The sequence below is a fragment of the Sceloporus occidentalis genome, unplaced genomic scaffold (assembly GCF_023333645.1).
Source record: "Sceloporus occidentalis isolate IW3139 unplaced genomic scaffold, rSceOcc1.0.p SCAF_2, whole genome shotgun sequence".
Taxonomy (NCBI): domain Eukaryota; kingdom Metazoa; phylum Chordata; class Lepidosauria; order Squamata; family Phrynosomatidae; genus Sceloporus; species Sceloporus occidentalis.
In genome coordinates, this window is record NW_028316982.1 from 51,186,490 (window position 1) to 51,201,015 (window position 14,526).

The window sequence follows — 14,526 nt, forward strand, 5'->3', positions numbered from 1 at the left end:
CATTATAGTAGTCTCATTGAGAGGTAACTAAGGCATGAATCACTCTGGCCAGATCTGCCTTTTCTAAGAGATGGCACAGCTGTCACACCAGATGAAGCTGGGCAAAGCTACTCCTGGCCATTGCAACAACTTGGTGGTTCCAGAGTAGCACTGGGTCCAAGAGCAGACTCAAGCCACAAACCTGGTATTCCAGAGGGAGAGCAACTCCATCCAGAACAGGCTGTGATCCAAACCCTGGATTGGTTTTTCTACTGACCAGCAGCACTTCTGACTTATCTGGATTAAGCCTCACTCTATTCTTCTCACACATCCAGTCTTTTACTGCATCTAGACAGGCCTTCCCGGACTAGCCTCCCATTATAAAGATCTGGATTGCCCTCATTTTTCCTTAAAGTCCCCTCCCCAATCCTGCCTGTTTTAAATTTGTCTCATTTTAAAATAAAATCATTTTAATTTGTATTTATAATGTGGTTAGTTTAGCGTTCAGCGTAATTATAATGTTGTCATTTTAGTTTATGTATGGGATAAGGGATATCTAACATTGATTTCATTGTATTAGGTATTTTATCTCTTTTATGTAACCTGCCTTGGTCCTTTGGGAAAAGGCAGGATATAAATAAATAAATAAATAAATATTTGCATCTTTATAGTGTTTTTACTTGAACTGTTTTCGATTTGTAAGCTGCCTTGGGTCCCTGTACTGGGAGGAAGGCAGGATGATGATGATGATGATGATGATGATGATGATGATGATGATGATGATGATGATGATGATAATAATTCTCAGTGTCCAGAGGAGGCGCAGTGGCGGCAAGACGCCACTAGGAGTCGCTGTTTCCCTTCCTTGGCGGCGCCTGCTTTCGCCTTCGTTCTCTAGCGAAGGCAAAAGTTTCTCTGAAACTCCCATCTCCAGTGTGGAAGCCAGGGCTGGCCGCTGATTGGCTGGGGGATTTTGGTGGGCTTGATTCCTTGATTGGACAGGATCCGCTGGGGGTGGGCAGAGTGTGGCTAGTGCGCGATGCATGGATGGATGGGGGGGCACCCTCTCTCTCTCAATCTCCCCCTCCCTTCATCCTCAGTGGCTGAACTGGGGCTCACTCTACACTTCCCTACCGCTTGCAATGTGACACCAGCATCGAGGATCACTCTGGGTTGCACACACCCACACACACTACACACACATACACAGATACACCCCACGCCCGTACTGACACGCGATCTCCCATACACACACGCACCTAGACACGGATCCCCTCCCCGGCGATTCCCAAGTGGACTTCTTCGCAAGGATCTATGTTGACACAGAAGGAAGGAAGACCAACAAACAAGAAGGGGATAAAAAAAAAGCCCCCCCACCGACTAGAAAGGAGGAACTAAACCTGGTCCGACAAAGGAACTATCTTTTTTTATATGTGAATTTTTAATCTATTTTTTAAAAAAATCTCCTGCATCATCATCATCATCATCACAGTCATGCTTGGGGCTTCCATGGCACTGGATTTTGTGGTGCTTTTCTGCCTGGCCTCGGCCATCACAGCTGTGGAAGGTAAGGGAAGGTGGGGCAGAGGAAAGGTGGGTTGGGTTGGGGGGGAGAAACTTTTCTGGAGGCTGTTTGTTCCCCCCTCTAGGTTGGTTGGGGATGATGGGTGCAAGAGTTGGAAGAAAGCCTGCCTTTCCCTCTCAAAGAGAGAAGGCGTGCCTCCTTCTCTCTGATTCTTGTTCCCCCTTCCTTTCCTTTCGAACCCCCTCATTACCTTGTTGGAGGGATGGCAAAGTCAAGGGTCCATCCACATTGCAGGTATGATCCAGTTTAACACCGCTTTAACAGCTATGGGTGGGTTGTGGAACCAGGATGGAGGACCTTTGAGACATTCAGCCAGGAGGGGCAGTGGAAATGGAGGACAGGACCTCTAAGGTGTGGATAAGATGGGAGGGGGGAATTGATGGGCGATGAAACTAAGGCAAGACCCGGCATTGATCCCTTTCCTCCCTTTGGGTGCCTTTGGGAAAACCTGACTTGTGGGTGCCTTGACCCCAGAGCCCACCTTGGCCCTTCTGACCTACCTCTTTTCTCTCTGGATCCATGGGTCCACTCAGGGGGAGGAAGGAGGGGGGGTGGGGAAGGACTGATCTTGCTATGGCTTTGAGCCTTGACATATTCCAGATGTGGAGCTCACCTTCTTCCACCACCGTACAGCCCAGGGCTATAGACTGGAGCTGGAGTCTTTATTGGAGCAGATACATCATTGGATGGGGCAGGTACATCATTTCCTTTTGCCTTCAATCTAAGACTTCAAGACTGCATCCACATTGTAGAAATGACCTGGTTTGACACTGCTTTAACTGCCTTGGCTCAATGCTATGGAATTCTGGGAACTGGAGTTTGTGGTGGCCCCAGAGTGAACTCCAATCCCCAGAATTCCATAGCATTAAGCCAGGGCAGTTAAAGCAGTGTCAAACCAGGTCATTTCTACAATGTAGATACATCCCAAGCTCCCTCCACCCCCAGAGTAGCAGAAAGTCCCCTCCATCCACTGCCCTTCCTTCCCAAGATTATATTGTAGGGTGAAAAGCATCCTCTGAAAGTAACTTTTGCAGCCCCACGAAGAGAGATGGAGTGGATTTATTTCCTCAGCCACAAAGATTGGGTGGGGGGAGAATGGCTGGGGTCGTGGGAGCGAACCTCCGCAAACCTTCAGACACAGGAAACTTTTGGGTTCTCTTCCCATTGGAGAGGCCCCATTTCTTTTCTTTCTCTGTAAAAGAGTTGCAAGGCTGGATCCTCAGGAATCAAAAGCAGGAAGAGGAGAAGGAGAAGCCCTGCCAGTGATGCTCGGGTGATGAAGGATCAAGTTCCAAAGATGCTCACCTGGCCCTGAGTCACCAAGTTGCCTGCCCTGCTTCTCAGATGCAACAGGGTAGCAGAAAACTTTGGAAACCTCTCTGCCGAGATCCTCACCTCCTGAACCCCTAGGGATCATGCTCTTTAGAGCCCCTGGGGCTGTCTGCTGTGAATAACAGGGTGACAGTCAAACTCCTGCTTTTTGTTTAGGGCTCTGGGTCCACATTTCAGTCTCCCCACACATGCAGCGGAGGGATGCTGTTAGCTGGGAAAGAAGCCTTTCTGATATCTTCTTTCTCCTCTCCCCCCCCCCCCTTTTTCATCCTCTGGTACTCTTCTCCTCCTAGCTGGGCTGGCTTTGCAGGGGCTCTTTCTTTTTTTAAAAAAATGCTAGATGCAAGGGAGGAGTCCGGCTGTTCACTGTCAGAAGCCTCTGGATGTTGCTGGAGTCTCTCCTGCTGACAATTAGAAAGCAAGAAGAACTGCGGAGGTGATAAGGCGACCCTTGCAATTGAAACCGTCTCTCTGTTTCTTGCTTCTGAGAGGGGACAAAAAAGGAATTGATGCAGGGCTTTTGCTAGCATGCATATTCTTCTGTATTTTTGTACACAAAACTGACCATTTAAGTGTACTGAACCAGGAAAGTGAGGAGGCATATCTGGGATATAGCCTGGCTACTTAGAATGAGAAAGTCTGATTTATGTGGCTGGGATTCCACTGCTTTTTATTGCATCTTAGTCTTGTTCAAAAGGAAGGAGAATGCTTTTTTGGGTGGGTGGGGGGGAAATCATAGAATCATAGAGTTGGAAGAGACCACACGGGCCATCCAGTCCAACCCCTTGCCATGCAGGAAATCCAAATCAAAGCATTCCTGACAGATGGCCATCTAGCCTCTGCTTAAAGACCTCCAAGGAAGGAGACTCCACTACACTCCGAGGGAGTGTGTTCCACTGTCGAACAGCCCTTACTGTCAGGAAGTTCCCAAATGTTTAAGGCTTGATCAAGAAAACACCAAGACCATGCCCCTTCTTGGGGGGAATATACAAAGGCTTGGATTTCACATAAGAAACTCTCTTTGGAATTTTGCTCAGCAATTCTGTAAAGTATTGTTTTGTTTTTTGTATCTCCCTTTTCCCTGTTGTTTACCAAACACTTTAAACATTTATAACTTTAAAAAAAAGTATATAAGTACAAAAATGCACCCAGTGCATTCATAAATTAAAACAGAAACAGCCTATGTTTCTATAGAAAATTTCCTTAAAGCTTTTTTTTTTTAAAGAATAATACAGTGTATTCAGGAAACCATTGAAGCAACTTGATGTTGAGGCCATAAAACCACCATTCACATATGTCCTCTCTCCAGAGGGATACTTTAAAGGTAAAGGTAAACCGCCATTCACATATACCCTCCCTCCACAGGGATACTTTACCACGCACAAAACTGCTCACAGTCTGGTAGTCTTGTTATCTGTCTGGAAAGCAGATATATGAATCAACCTGTACTTCAGCACCAAATTATGAAGGATTACAGCTAATTTCTCCCTTCCTCCAATCCTGTCCCATCTTTTCTTTTTGTTCTGGAAATCTCAAGAGTGCAGATTTAAGCTAACCCCAGGGCAAACAGCTTTGCTTATCGGGTAATTCCTAGTAACCATAGTGAAAAATGTCTTAGATCTTGGCAAAGCAAGGGGGAAAAACATGACAATAGCGGGGAGTGGCAAGGCAGGGCTGGTTGTGCTGCATGGTTTCACAATACTGCTTTGGAATAGGGTGGCTTTAGGATTGTGGCAGAGACTGGAACTCCATTGTAAGGACCGAGAGAAAAGAGAACGAGTGTGGGCAAACAATACCACATCATAATAGGATGACTGCACTTGTGCCAGAAAGAGAATTTGTTAGCATTTGTAGAGAAGACTAGAGGATAAAGGCATGATGCTAAATGTTAAATTACAAAGCCAAGCTGTGGTAGCATAATACTTCTATGACCTGATCCATTCAGACCACTGCAGTTCTTAGGAAGAGAGGTGAATGCCTTCCTATTAGTTTTACTTATAGAATGAGGACTTTTGGGTAGATGACTTCATCCTTGCTGTTTTTTGCTTGTGCTCCCATTGTTGAAAGATCTTGGTACCGCTTAACACAAGGGTGGGCAACCGTGGTGTTCTGGAGATGTTATGGATACCATCTCCCTCTGTCCCAAATCACTGCATGTGTTGGCTGGAGCAGATAGGAGTTGTAGTGTAAAACGCCTGGAGGGCACCAGGCTCCCAGCATTATGGAATGTTGAAGCAGAACATGCCAGCTTCATTCTGTCCTCCATCTCTTCAGCTCACAGCTTGATAACCTTAAAACCTTGTATAAATGAACATATTCTAGAACTACAAGCCTGTTTTGATCATGTATATAAAGTCCTTGATTTCTTTACACTTAATTTCTGTTCATTTTATGATGACTGCCAGTTGAAAAGTGTGAATGGGTTCAGCTGAAAAGGAGGTTGTGACATATATGCTGGGATTGACTTGTGGCTTCTGAGTTTTGAAGCATGATTATAGACTTTTCTGGACCTATCAGTAGATGTTTGCTGTCATCTGATTCCGTGCTGACAATTCTAATCCCTAATATAAACAGAGATTTAATATCCACAACCACAACTTCTAATGGCACTCAGTTTGTGTTGGCTAGATGATGTAATTTCATCCTGATCTCCCCCTTACTGAGATTTTAAAAGAAAATGTGGAATTTTGTAACACCAGAAAAAAATAGACATCTTTTCACTATCTCAGAAAGAAAATGTAACATGTATATATTTTATTTATTAGGTTAATTATAGTGTACTAAAGTCTGTTATCAGTCCTGACTAGAGTAGAACCATTGACTCAGTGGGATTAACCTATGTGTTGACTCACTATTAAGTAATTGTTTTATGGGTCTCCTTTAGTTGGGACTAACTGACAAGATTCCAACCAATATTCTTATTTCAACCTTCTATTGCAAAAAAGAGTAGTAGCAACTACCTGAGAATTGCTTTTTCTCCTCCTGTTCCTCCTCTTTATATCTTGACTTTTCCCCAGTTCGGGACTCAAGACGGCTTACAACAGTTAAAACAAACATAGCTAAAATTTCACAAAAGTTAAAAAGTTAAAACTATCACAAAGTTAAACCCTGTTAAAAATCTTTAAAGAATCACAAGAAAAACAGCAAATAGAAACTCCAGCACATTAGCCAAAGCCCTTTGCCCTTAAGCAACCAGTCTTTCAAGGCCTGCTGAAACAAACAAACAAAAAAAGGCATTTCCTGCCTGCAGAAAGATAGCAAGGAGGGTACCACTTTAACCTTGCAGGGAAAGGAGTTTCAGAGCCTTTGAGCAGGCACTGAGAAGGCCCTCTCCTTCTACCACATTAACTGTGAGAACAGTGGGACAGGAAGGAGGTCCTCCACAGAAAATCTCAAAACAAAGTCTGGTTTGAATGGGAGAATGTGGCCCTTCAGAAAACCTGGACCTGAGCTGTATTGGGCTTTATAGGTTGTAACCAGGATTTGGAATTATGCCCAGAGACAGACTGACAGGTAGTGGAGTTATTGCACAAGGGAGTTTTGTGCTCCCTGTAGCCAGCACAAATCTGGATGCAATACTTTGGTCAAGCAGAAGTTTCTGAATGTTCTTCAAAGGCAGGTCCATGTATGGTGCATTATAGTAATTTAAACAAGATGTTACTAAGTCAAGTGCCATTGTGGGCAGATACAGTGTCTTAAATTGCAGAAGCCTTAAATGTGAAAATGCACTTCAGTCCAAACTTTGAGGCCTAGGGTTGAATCCAGGCGTACAAGCAAGATGTGGATCTGCATTTTCAGGGGAGGTGTTACCCCACCCAGCACAGGCTGAATCCCTGTTCCCTGATCTGTCTTTTAACTGGCCAAAAACAACTCTGTCTTACCTGGATATATTTTCAGTTTGTTCACTCTCATCCAGGCCATCACTGATGATAGACACAAGATAGTATTTCTCATAGAAGAGAAGAGTCCTGTTGATTCAAACCAAAGGTCTAGCTAATCCTGCATCCTTTTCCCATGGTTTTCAACCAGATGACAATGGGAAGCCTGCAGAGAGGACCTGAATGTAGCAGCACCCTCCCACTTCTGTTCCCCCACAACGGTGCACAGAGGAGGAATGTCTCTAGTTCTGCATTTGAGACATAGCTATGATGACTAATAGACATTACTAGTTTTATCCACCATGTATTTGCCTCCATTTGGAAACATGGAGGTCATGTGCTCCATGCTAAACTCCACGAGCTCCTTGTGAGTTGCTGGGAAAAAGGCGAACTACCATCAGATCTCCGAGACGCAGTCATCATCACCCTGTACAAGAAAAAAGGAGCAAAATCGGATTGCTCAAACTATCGAGGTATAACATTGCTCTCCATTGCTGGAAAAATCCTTGCAAGGATACTGCTGAACAGATTAGTCCCTGCTATTGCAGAAGAACTTCTCCCTGAAAGCCAATGTGGCTTTAGAACTAATAGGAGCACTACAGACATAGTATTTTCCCTTAGACAACTGCAAGAGAAATGTAGAGAGCAGAGCAAAGGACTCTATGTAACATTTGTCGACCTCACCAAAGCCTTCAACACTGTGAGTAGAAAAGGTCTGTGGCAGATCCTGGAATGACTAGGATGCCCCCCCCCCCAAAAAAAAAAATTCCTCAAAATGATCATCCTGCTACAGGAAGGCCAGCAAGGTCAAGTCAGATATGGCAACGCTTTCTCGGAGCCCTTTCTAATAACTAATGGTGTGAAACAAGGTTGTGTTCTCGCTCCAACTCTATTTACAATCTTCTTCAGCATGATGCTCCAAAGGGCTACGGCAGATCTCAAAGAAGAAGACGGCATTTATATACGCTACTGTACTGATGGTAGCCTGTTTAACTTAAGCCGCCTGAGGGCCCGCACTATGACTCTAAACTATCTAGTCTGTGAGCTGCTTTTTGCTGACGATGCTGCCCTCGTTGCCCGTACGGAAGCAGCTCTGCAGCACCTAACATCTTGTTTCCCAACAGCTGCAGAGCTCTTTGGACTGGAAGTCAGTCTGAAGAAAACAGAAGTTCTCTACCAGCCAGCACCACAGGAAGAACACTACCATCCTCACATCACTGTAGGCACATCTGTGCTCAAGTCTGTTCAGCAGTTCACCTACCTGGGAAGCATCATCTCCTCAGACGCCAAGATTGATAAAGAGATCGATCACAGATTAGCAAAGGCATATAGTGCATTCGGAAGGCTTCACAAAAGAGTCTGGAGTAACAAACACTTGAGGCGAAGCACAAAAATCAGTGTCTATAGAGCCATTGTACTGTCTGTTCTCCTTTATGGGTCTGAAACATGGGTCACCTATCTGCAGCACCTATGACTCCTTGAACACTTTCATCAGCACTGTTTACGCATAATTCTAAATATACACTGGACTGACTATGTGACAAATGTTGCTGTCCTTGAGCAAGCAGGGATCACCAGCATTGAGGCCATGCTATTGAGGATGCAGATGCGCTGGGCAAGACATGTTTCTAGGATGAAGGACCATCGCCTCCCAAAAATAGTATTCTACGGTGAACTCGCCACACGTCAGCGTAAGAGGGGCGCCCCAAAGAAGAGATACAAGGACTCCCTGAAACAACATCTCAGGCTTGGCCAAATTGATCACCAACAATGGTCTGCCCTGGCCTCGCATCGGGAGGCATGGAGACACACCATCCACGATGCTGCAGCTTTTTTCGAAAGCTCACGCCAAATGAGTCTCAAAGAGAAATGACAACGCAGAAAGAAATGCAACCTGGAAACATCACCCAAGGAGACTTTCCACTGTGCTTTCTGCAACCGGACCTGTTTGTCCTGGATTGGCCTTTTTAGTCACCAACGCGCTTGTACAAAGCGCGAATGAGTCCTTCCTGAATCTTCGTTCGCGAAGCAAAGCCAGAGAGAGAGATTTGCCTCATCTTCTTGTAAATCATTCCAACTTGGTGGCTGTTTCCTCATCTTATGGTAGCTAACAAGTTCCACCATTTGAGTAGGCACTGTGTGGAGAAGTATTTCCCATCATTTGTCCCAGTTCTCCCAGTGCTCAGCTTCAGTGGGTGAACCCAGATTCCACTGATGGAACACAGGTGTCTAAATGCCAGCTGAGGAAAGGTCTGATGAATTTCCTTTGACAAGGAGTTCTACTGGGTGCTGCAACTGAGAAGCCTTTCTCTTGTTGACAGGGGAATTAGGAGCAGAACTTCATTCTACTAAAGAGTAGACTAAGTGGGCAGGATTGAGTGATGCTTGAAAACTGAGCTAAAAGACAACTAAAATTGTGAAACATCAACAGTCCAGGTCTTACATCTGGACTCTGATTAGAACTGGCAACTGCAGGTTACTGGGATTTCTTTCATTACCTTTGTCAAATGGTTCATCAGAGTAGTCTTTGAATCTGTAAACTATAGAGTGGTTTTTGTGTCTTGAAATCTTAATGATGTATTATCTTTCTGTGTTTGTATTCATAAATATTATTTTGTTTTTGCATTTAGAGAATAAAAGAAAAAGATGAAAAATACAAATATATTTTAAAAAATTCAAAAGTAAAACATTTCATTTGAAATGATACAGGAGCTCCATCTATGGCGTATGAACTGCCACAGCCCTTTCACACATGCGATGTACCTTTGATGTTGCAGGTATCAAACTATGCATGTATGAAGCCTATAAGAAAAAAAGTGAACTTTCTTATTAGGTCATCTGGTCAAACACCTTTCTTTAGAAGAGAATATTCCTAGCTTAATGTTTCCCACCCTACCTCCTTTCAAATGTTTCCTTTAAAAGCACAAGAAAAGAGTGCATCACCTCCTTAGGCATTTCATTCTATGGAATCCCATTTCACCAAGCCATATGGGCTGATGTTCCAGCCCAGACTTGTAAATCATTCTCACACACTGTTTGGATATAATTAGGGTTGCCATTAGTCCGGACCTCCAAACCGGGACAAATGTAGGACAAAATTTTCAAATGTAGGACCCTTTTTTTGGGGGGGTTCCTACATTTGAAAAAGAGCCTCTCTGAGGGGAGGATTCCTCCTCCGCCTGGGCTCCGTTGCAAGCAGCCCAGGCAGAGAGGGAATCAGCCCCCAGGGAGGCTTTCTTTTCCCCTTGGGCTCCATTTTTGACAACGAAGCCCCGGGGGAAAAGAATCCTCTCTGAGGGGAGGATTCCTTCTCCGCTTGGGCTCCGTTGCAAGCAGCCCAGGCGGAGAAGGAATCCACCCCCAAGGAGGCTTTCTTTTCCCCGCCTGAGCTCCGTTTTTGCCGGCGGAGCTCAGGCGGGGAAAGAAGTCTGGCCTCGGCAGGCGAGGCTTCTTTCCCTCCCTCAGCTCCAGAGGAGCCAAAGAGGGGAGGGAAGCCTCCCCCCCCGCCAAAGGAGAGAGGCCTACAAAGGCCTCTCTCTCTTTCCCCCGCCACCGCTGTTGCAGACTTTGCAACAAAGCCAGAGGGCGGGGGAAATCCCGGGGGCGGGGCCAACCCGGGGCAGGACTGTGCGGACCCGCCCAAAACTGGGAAAGTCCTGCCCACAGGCGGGATATGGCAAGCCTAGATATAATGTGTCTGCTGTATTCTGCCAAGAACAGAATGGTTAGGCCCTGAGGGTGACACAAGTACCTACCTTTGGAGAATACTGTGCCATATTGGTCTAAATTGCTGAGATTACTGAATAATTGCTCTAGGATACATTGACAGTGGTTTAAATGTCTGCAAGAATGAAGTTTGACTGAAGTGCACTGATTTAGGTTTTTTGTTTTGATTCCTTTGGAGATGGTGGGACAAAGGTATAAGTTATCTAAATTGGAGTGTTAGCCTTCTGGAGTAGATACTAGGATCTTCTGAGGCCTTTGAATGATTAGGACTGTGTGGTGTCTTTCTGTAAGTGATGTCCTTGTGGAAGGGGGAGTTAATGATTACTGCCCAGCGCAAAGGATTGATGGGTGAATTCAGCTCAGCTTGCTGTGAAAAAACATTTCCCCCTATTGTTCTTTGAATATATGCTTAAACCCCTCAAAAAGTTCAATTTTCTGGGATAGCTGAGTGACACACAAACCAAACCAAACTAAACCAAAGGAGTAGCATACAAGTGGTTATGACATGCACTCCTCTTCCTCCAAAGCCCCCCTGTATGGCCTTGTCTTTGAAAAAGGGAATGAGGTTAATGACAATAGGTACTTGTTTACTACCTAAAGACCCTAAAGGCACTAGATCCTGTCTGATCTTTGAAGCTAAACTGGGTCAGCCCTGGTAAGTACTTGGATTGAAGATTGGCAATGAATACAGTCAGCCCTCTTGTCCACAGATTTTTTTAAATCCAAGTATCCACGCTTTGAAAATATTGAAAAAAAGTATTAATTCCAAATAGCAAACCTTCATTTTCTATTTTATATAAGGGACACCATTTTGCTATGCCACTGTATTTAATGGGATTTGAATATCCATGGATTTTGGTATTCACAGGGGATCCTGGAACCAAACCCCAGCAGATAACAAGGATTAACTGTACTAGGTACTGTAAACTACATTTCAGAGGAAGGAACTGGCAAAACCACCTCTAAATATTCCTTACCTAAAGTCATGTCTGCATGGCACAGGGCACCCCAGAGTACCCTGGCTCCAGAGTTGCCCCGACCACCCCGTTACAAAGCCTCCCAATTCCAATGCTGGGTGGCTGATCGCAAATGTGCGATCAGACACCCAGTGTGTTCACCACCACCTTGGGTCACTTCACTCTGAGGGCAGAACACCCTCACTCTGAAGGCACTCTGAGGGTGTTTTATTTTGACCTCAGAATAAGTAAGTGGCAGAAGCACTCGGTGGCAGGGTGGGATATATTTCAAACAGCTGCCTTGTGTCTGAATGGAGGGCTCTGGATCTTCCCAGAAGATTCGGAGCACATAGTAATTTTTATGTGTGTTAATGGTGTTATACTGAACTGGACTGTCCATCTGGTCTCTTCACACCAGAACCAGGGTCTGGGCCAGTTGTTGTGGTCTCCTCATTGAGTGGACCAAGAGAGGGCATTTTATTTGGCTCATGGAGACAAGGTCTAAGAAAACAATGAAATTCATGGGGTTGCTATAAGTTGACAGGTGACCTGAAGACACATACACACACAGGACCTGCTTAGAGATGTGCTAGGTCCTGGGAACCCTTGTATAACCGAAGAAGAATGCTCATGAAAATGCTCATGATTTCTTGCCAGGGAGCATGGATTGTGTAGCTTCCTCTGCTTCTCATTAAACTGATGTGCAGAGAAAACTCTTACTGTTTGCCCCCAGCAAATATGGCTGAAAAGGGGCAGCTGCATGCCGCCCTTTTAGGGCTGTCTGTAGAGCCCCTTAGTTTCATAAATAGCATATTTATTTTTTTCAATAAAATATTGTTTTTTAAATGGTATGAGACTCCCATAGTAATCCAAGGGGAAAACAGTTGTGCCTCAGGTAGCTAAAGTTTAAGAAATACTGTATTAATGTTTATAGGAACATAGAATTCTCCCATAACCTTAAATGCCTTTAAACTCTACAAAAGCACTACTTGGTAACCTCATTCTATCAGAAATCAATGGCAGCCAAGCAAGGTCGATGACTTCACTCCTGTTCAGCTGTTCCACTACTGCTTCTGGCTATAAAGGAAGAGCCTAGATGCTATTGAAGACATCCATCGCCCCCCCACCCCCCAACTTCCCATTTCCAAAGCTACTCAACAAAAGGATGATCTGGCTCCTCAAAATAAAATCCAGCAGCTCCTGAAAACTGAAGCCTTTCAGAAATCCAGGTAGCATCATTCTAGCACCATTTGTGTAGCCAGATTTTAATTACTCTATGAGAACAGTTTAGAAATGAAGTGAGACATTGAGGACATTTGAGAAATCTCTTTTGTTGGAAGAGATGGCTGAAAATGTATGGGAGAGATGCTTCATTGGACAAGGAAAGACTGCAGCTCAGTGGTAATGTTTACTACACACAGTTCAATCCTTGGCATTTTTAGATAGGATTGGAAAAGTGGACCACTCATATAATAACAGGGGTGAGAATCATGTGATCCTGCAGATGTTGGTGTACTTGCAACTCCCACCAATCCTAGCCAGTGTAACCAATGAGAGTTGTAGTCCAACAAAATCTGGAAGGCCACATGATTCATGGAACTCCTAGAATTGCTGGCCACTAGTCATGCTATCATGGCACACTGAAATGACATTGGAAGTCCAAGGCTGGAGAAATGCTTTTCTTCCAAAATGATTCTTCTGTGATAATAGCAAACAGTTTCCCTCTTCCAACCAAACTTGGTTTTGCCATTTGCCATATCTGCTGTCAACAGGAAAGCAAGAGGAAAGGAGGATGGATATATGGGTGATGGAAGAGATCTATATCTTGCCTAGTAGACGGAGAAAGCAGACTAGAAAATGGTTGAGGCCGGGGCTCTTTTACATCAACCAGTTATAGCACTGATTCCCCTATCTGTCATGGCTTCATGTTGTGGGATCCAGGGGGTTCTCTGTGTCACTAGAGCTCTCTGGCTGACAATCCTCAAAATCTTTCCCTGCAGTGCGAATCCCAGCATTCCATCAAATGGAATTATGACAGTTAAGATGGAATCATAGAACTATAATTGTGTGATGTGAAAGGGTCCCGTGCACACTCCTTTATTTTCCTCCCCACAGGGAAGGAAATATGGGTTTGTTAGGGTCCTGACAACATCAGAAATGAATAAAAACTTTACGTGTCTTCTCCAAAAATGACCAAGTAATACCAGCAACTGACTGGAACTCTCTGGGTTTAGTATATGGCAGAGGGAGGCCCTGGGAAAAACTGTTCTTTATATGCACATCCCTTGATATAATTTTTTAGCAGTGCTGGTCTAAGCGTCCATCCTTCGCCTCTTCTGACTTGTCATGAAGTTAAGAGTTATAGGGCAAAACTTATTTTCTCAATGGCCACATCATCAATCTTTGGGGTGGGGAGGAGAGTGACATGGGAGAGAGCTATAAAGAGATCCCTTGGAAAAGCTATGGAAAGACTGCCCCCTTGGGAATCTTCCTTGTCCTGTCAGTAGATTCTCCTTCTGATTGAAATTTGTACTTCTGAAGGGGAATTTCCTCCTGCATTAAGACACACACATGGTTACACACACACACACATACATATAACATGTTAACAATACAGCTCTGTGCGCATTCACTCAAAAGCAAATCTGGGTGTCTTCAGTAATGCTTAGTGCTTAGTAAGGATAGTGAAGAAAAACTCTATTTTTGCCCAACATGTCTTGTCTGAGTGACCTCCAGATGAGGTTATAATGTCACTAAGTAGGCCAGAAGTCTAGTTTCCCCACTAAGGATTGGGCCTAAGACAGCTGTTTGCAGCCTTGGTTACCACTGCTACAAATTGAAGCTTTCAATGATATTTTAAGAGCCTTCACATGCCAGTAAGACCACGTCCTCTGAGGGAGAGTATGCATAATCTTTGCTCACTTTGGTAGGCACTAATTGACAAAACTAGTGCCACTGGAGTCAATGGGGCTATTTGTTTTAGTAAAGCCTCATTTACTTGAATTAGGCTGGCATAATTTAGACCATAGCAATTAATAAACGCAATTCAGAAAAGGTGAATGAAAAAAGA

The 14,526-nt window shown here is 44.4% G+C and overlaps 1 protein-coding gene across 2 annotated transcripts in view; it reads left to right on the plus strand.

Annotated features, from left to right (window-relative positions):
- The first annotated feature begins 1,112 nt into the window (after positions 1–1,112).
- Positions 1,113–14,526, plus strand: part of EPHB1 (EPH receptor B1) — a 493,034-nt gene continuing 479,620 nt past the window's right edge. The window contains exon 1 of one of the 2 annotated variants that reach the window (XM_089509381.1): positions 1,113–1,546. In XM_089509381.1, the coding sequence (XP_089365507.1) occupies positions 1,474–1,546 (73 nt within the window). In that variant the 5' untranslated portion in view covers positions 1,113–1,473. Of the gene's footprint in view, positions 1,547–1,750; positions 1,799–14,526 lie in introns of those variants that run through there. The other variant, XM_089509382.1, reaches the window with a different exon arrangement.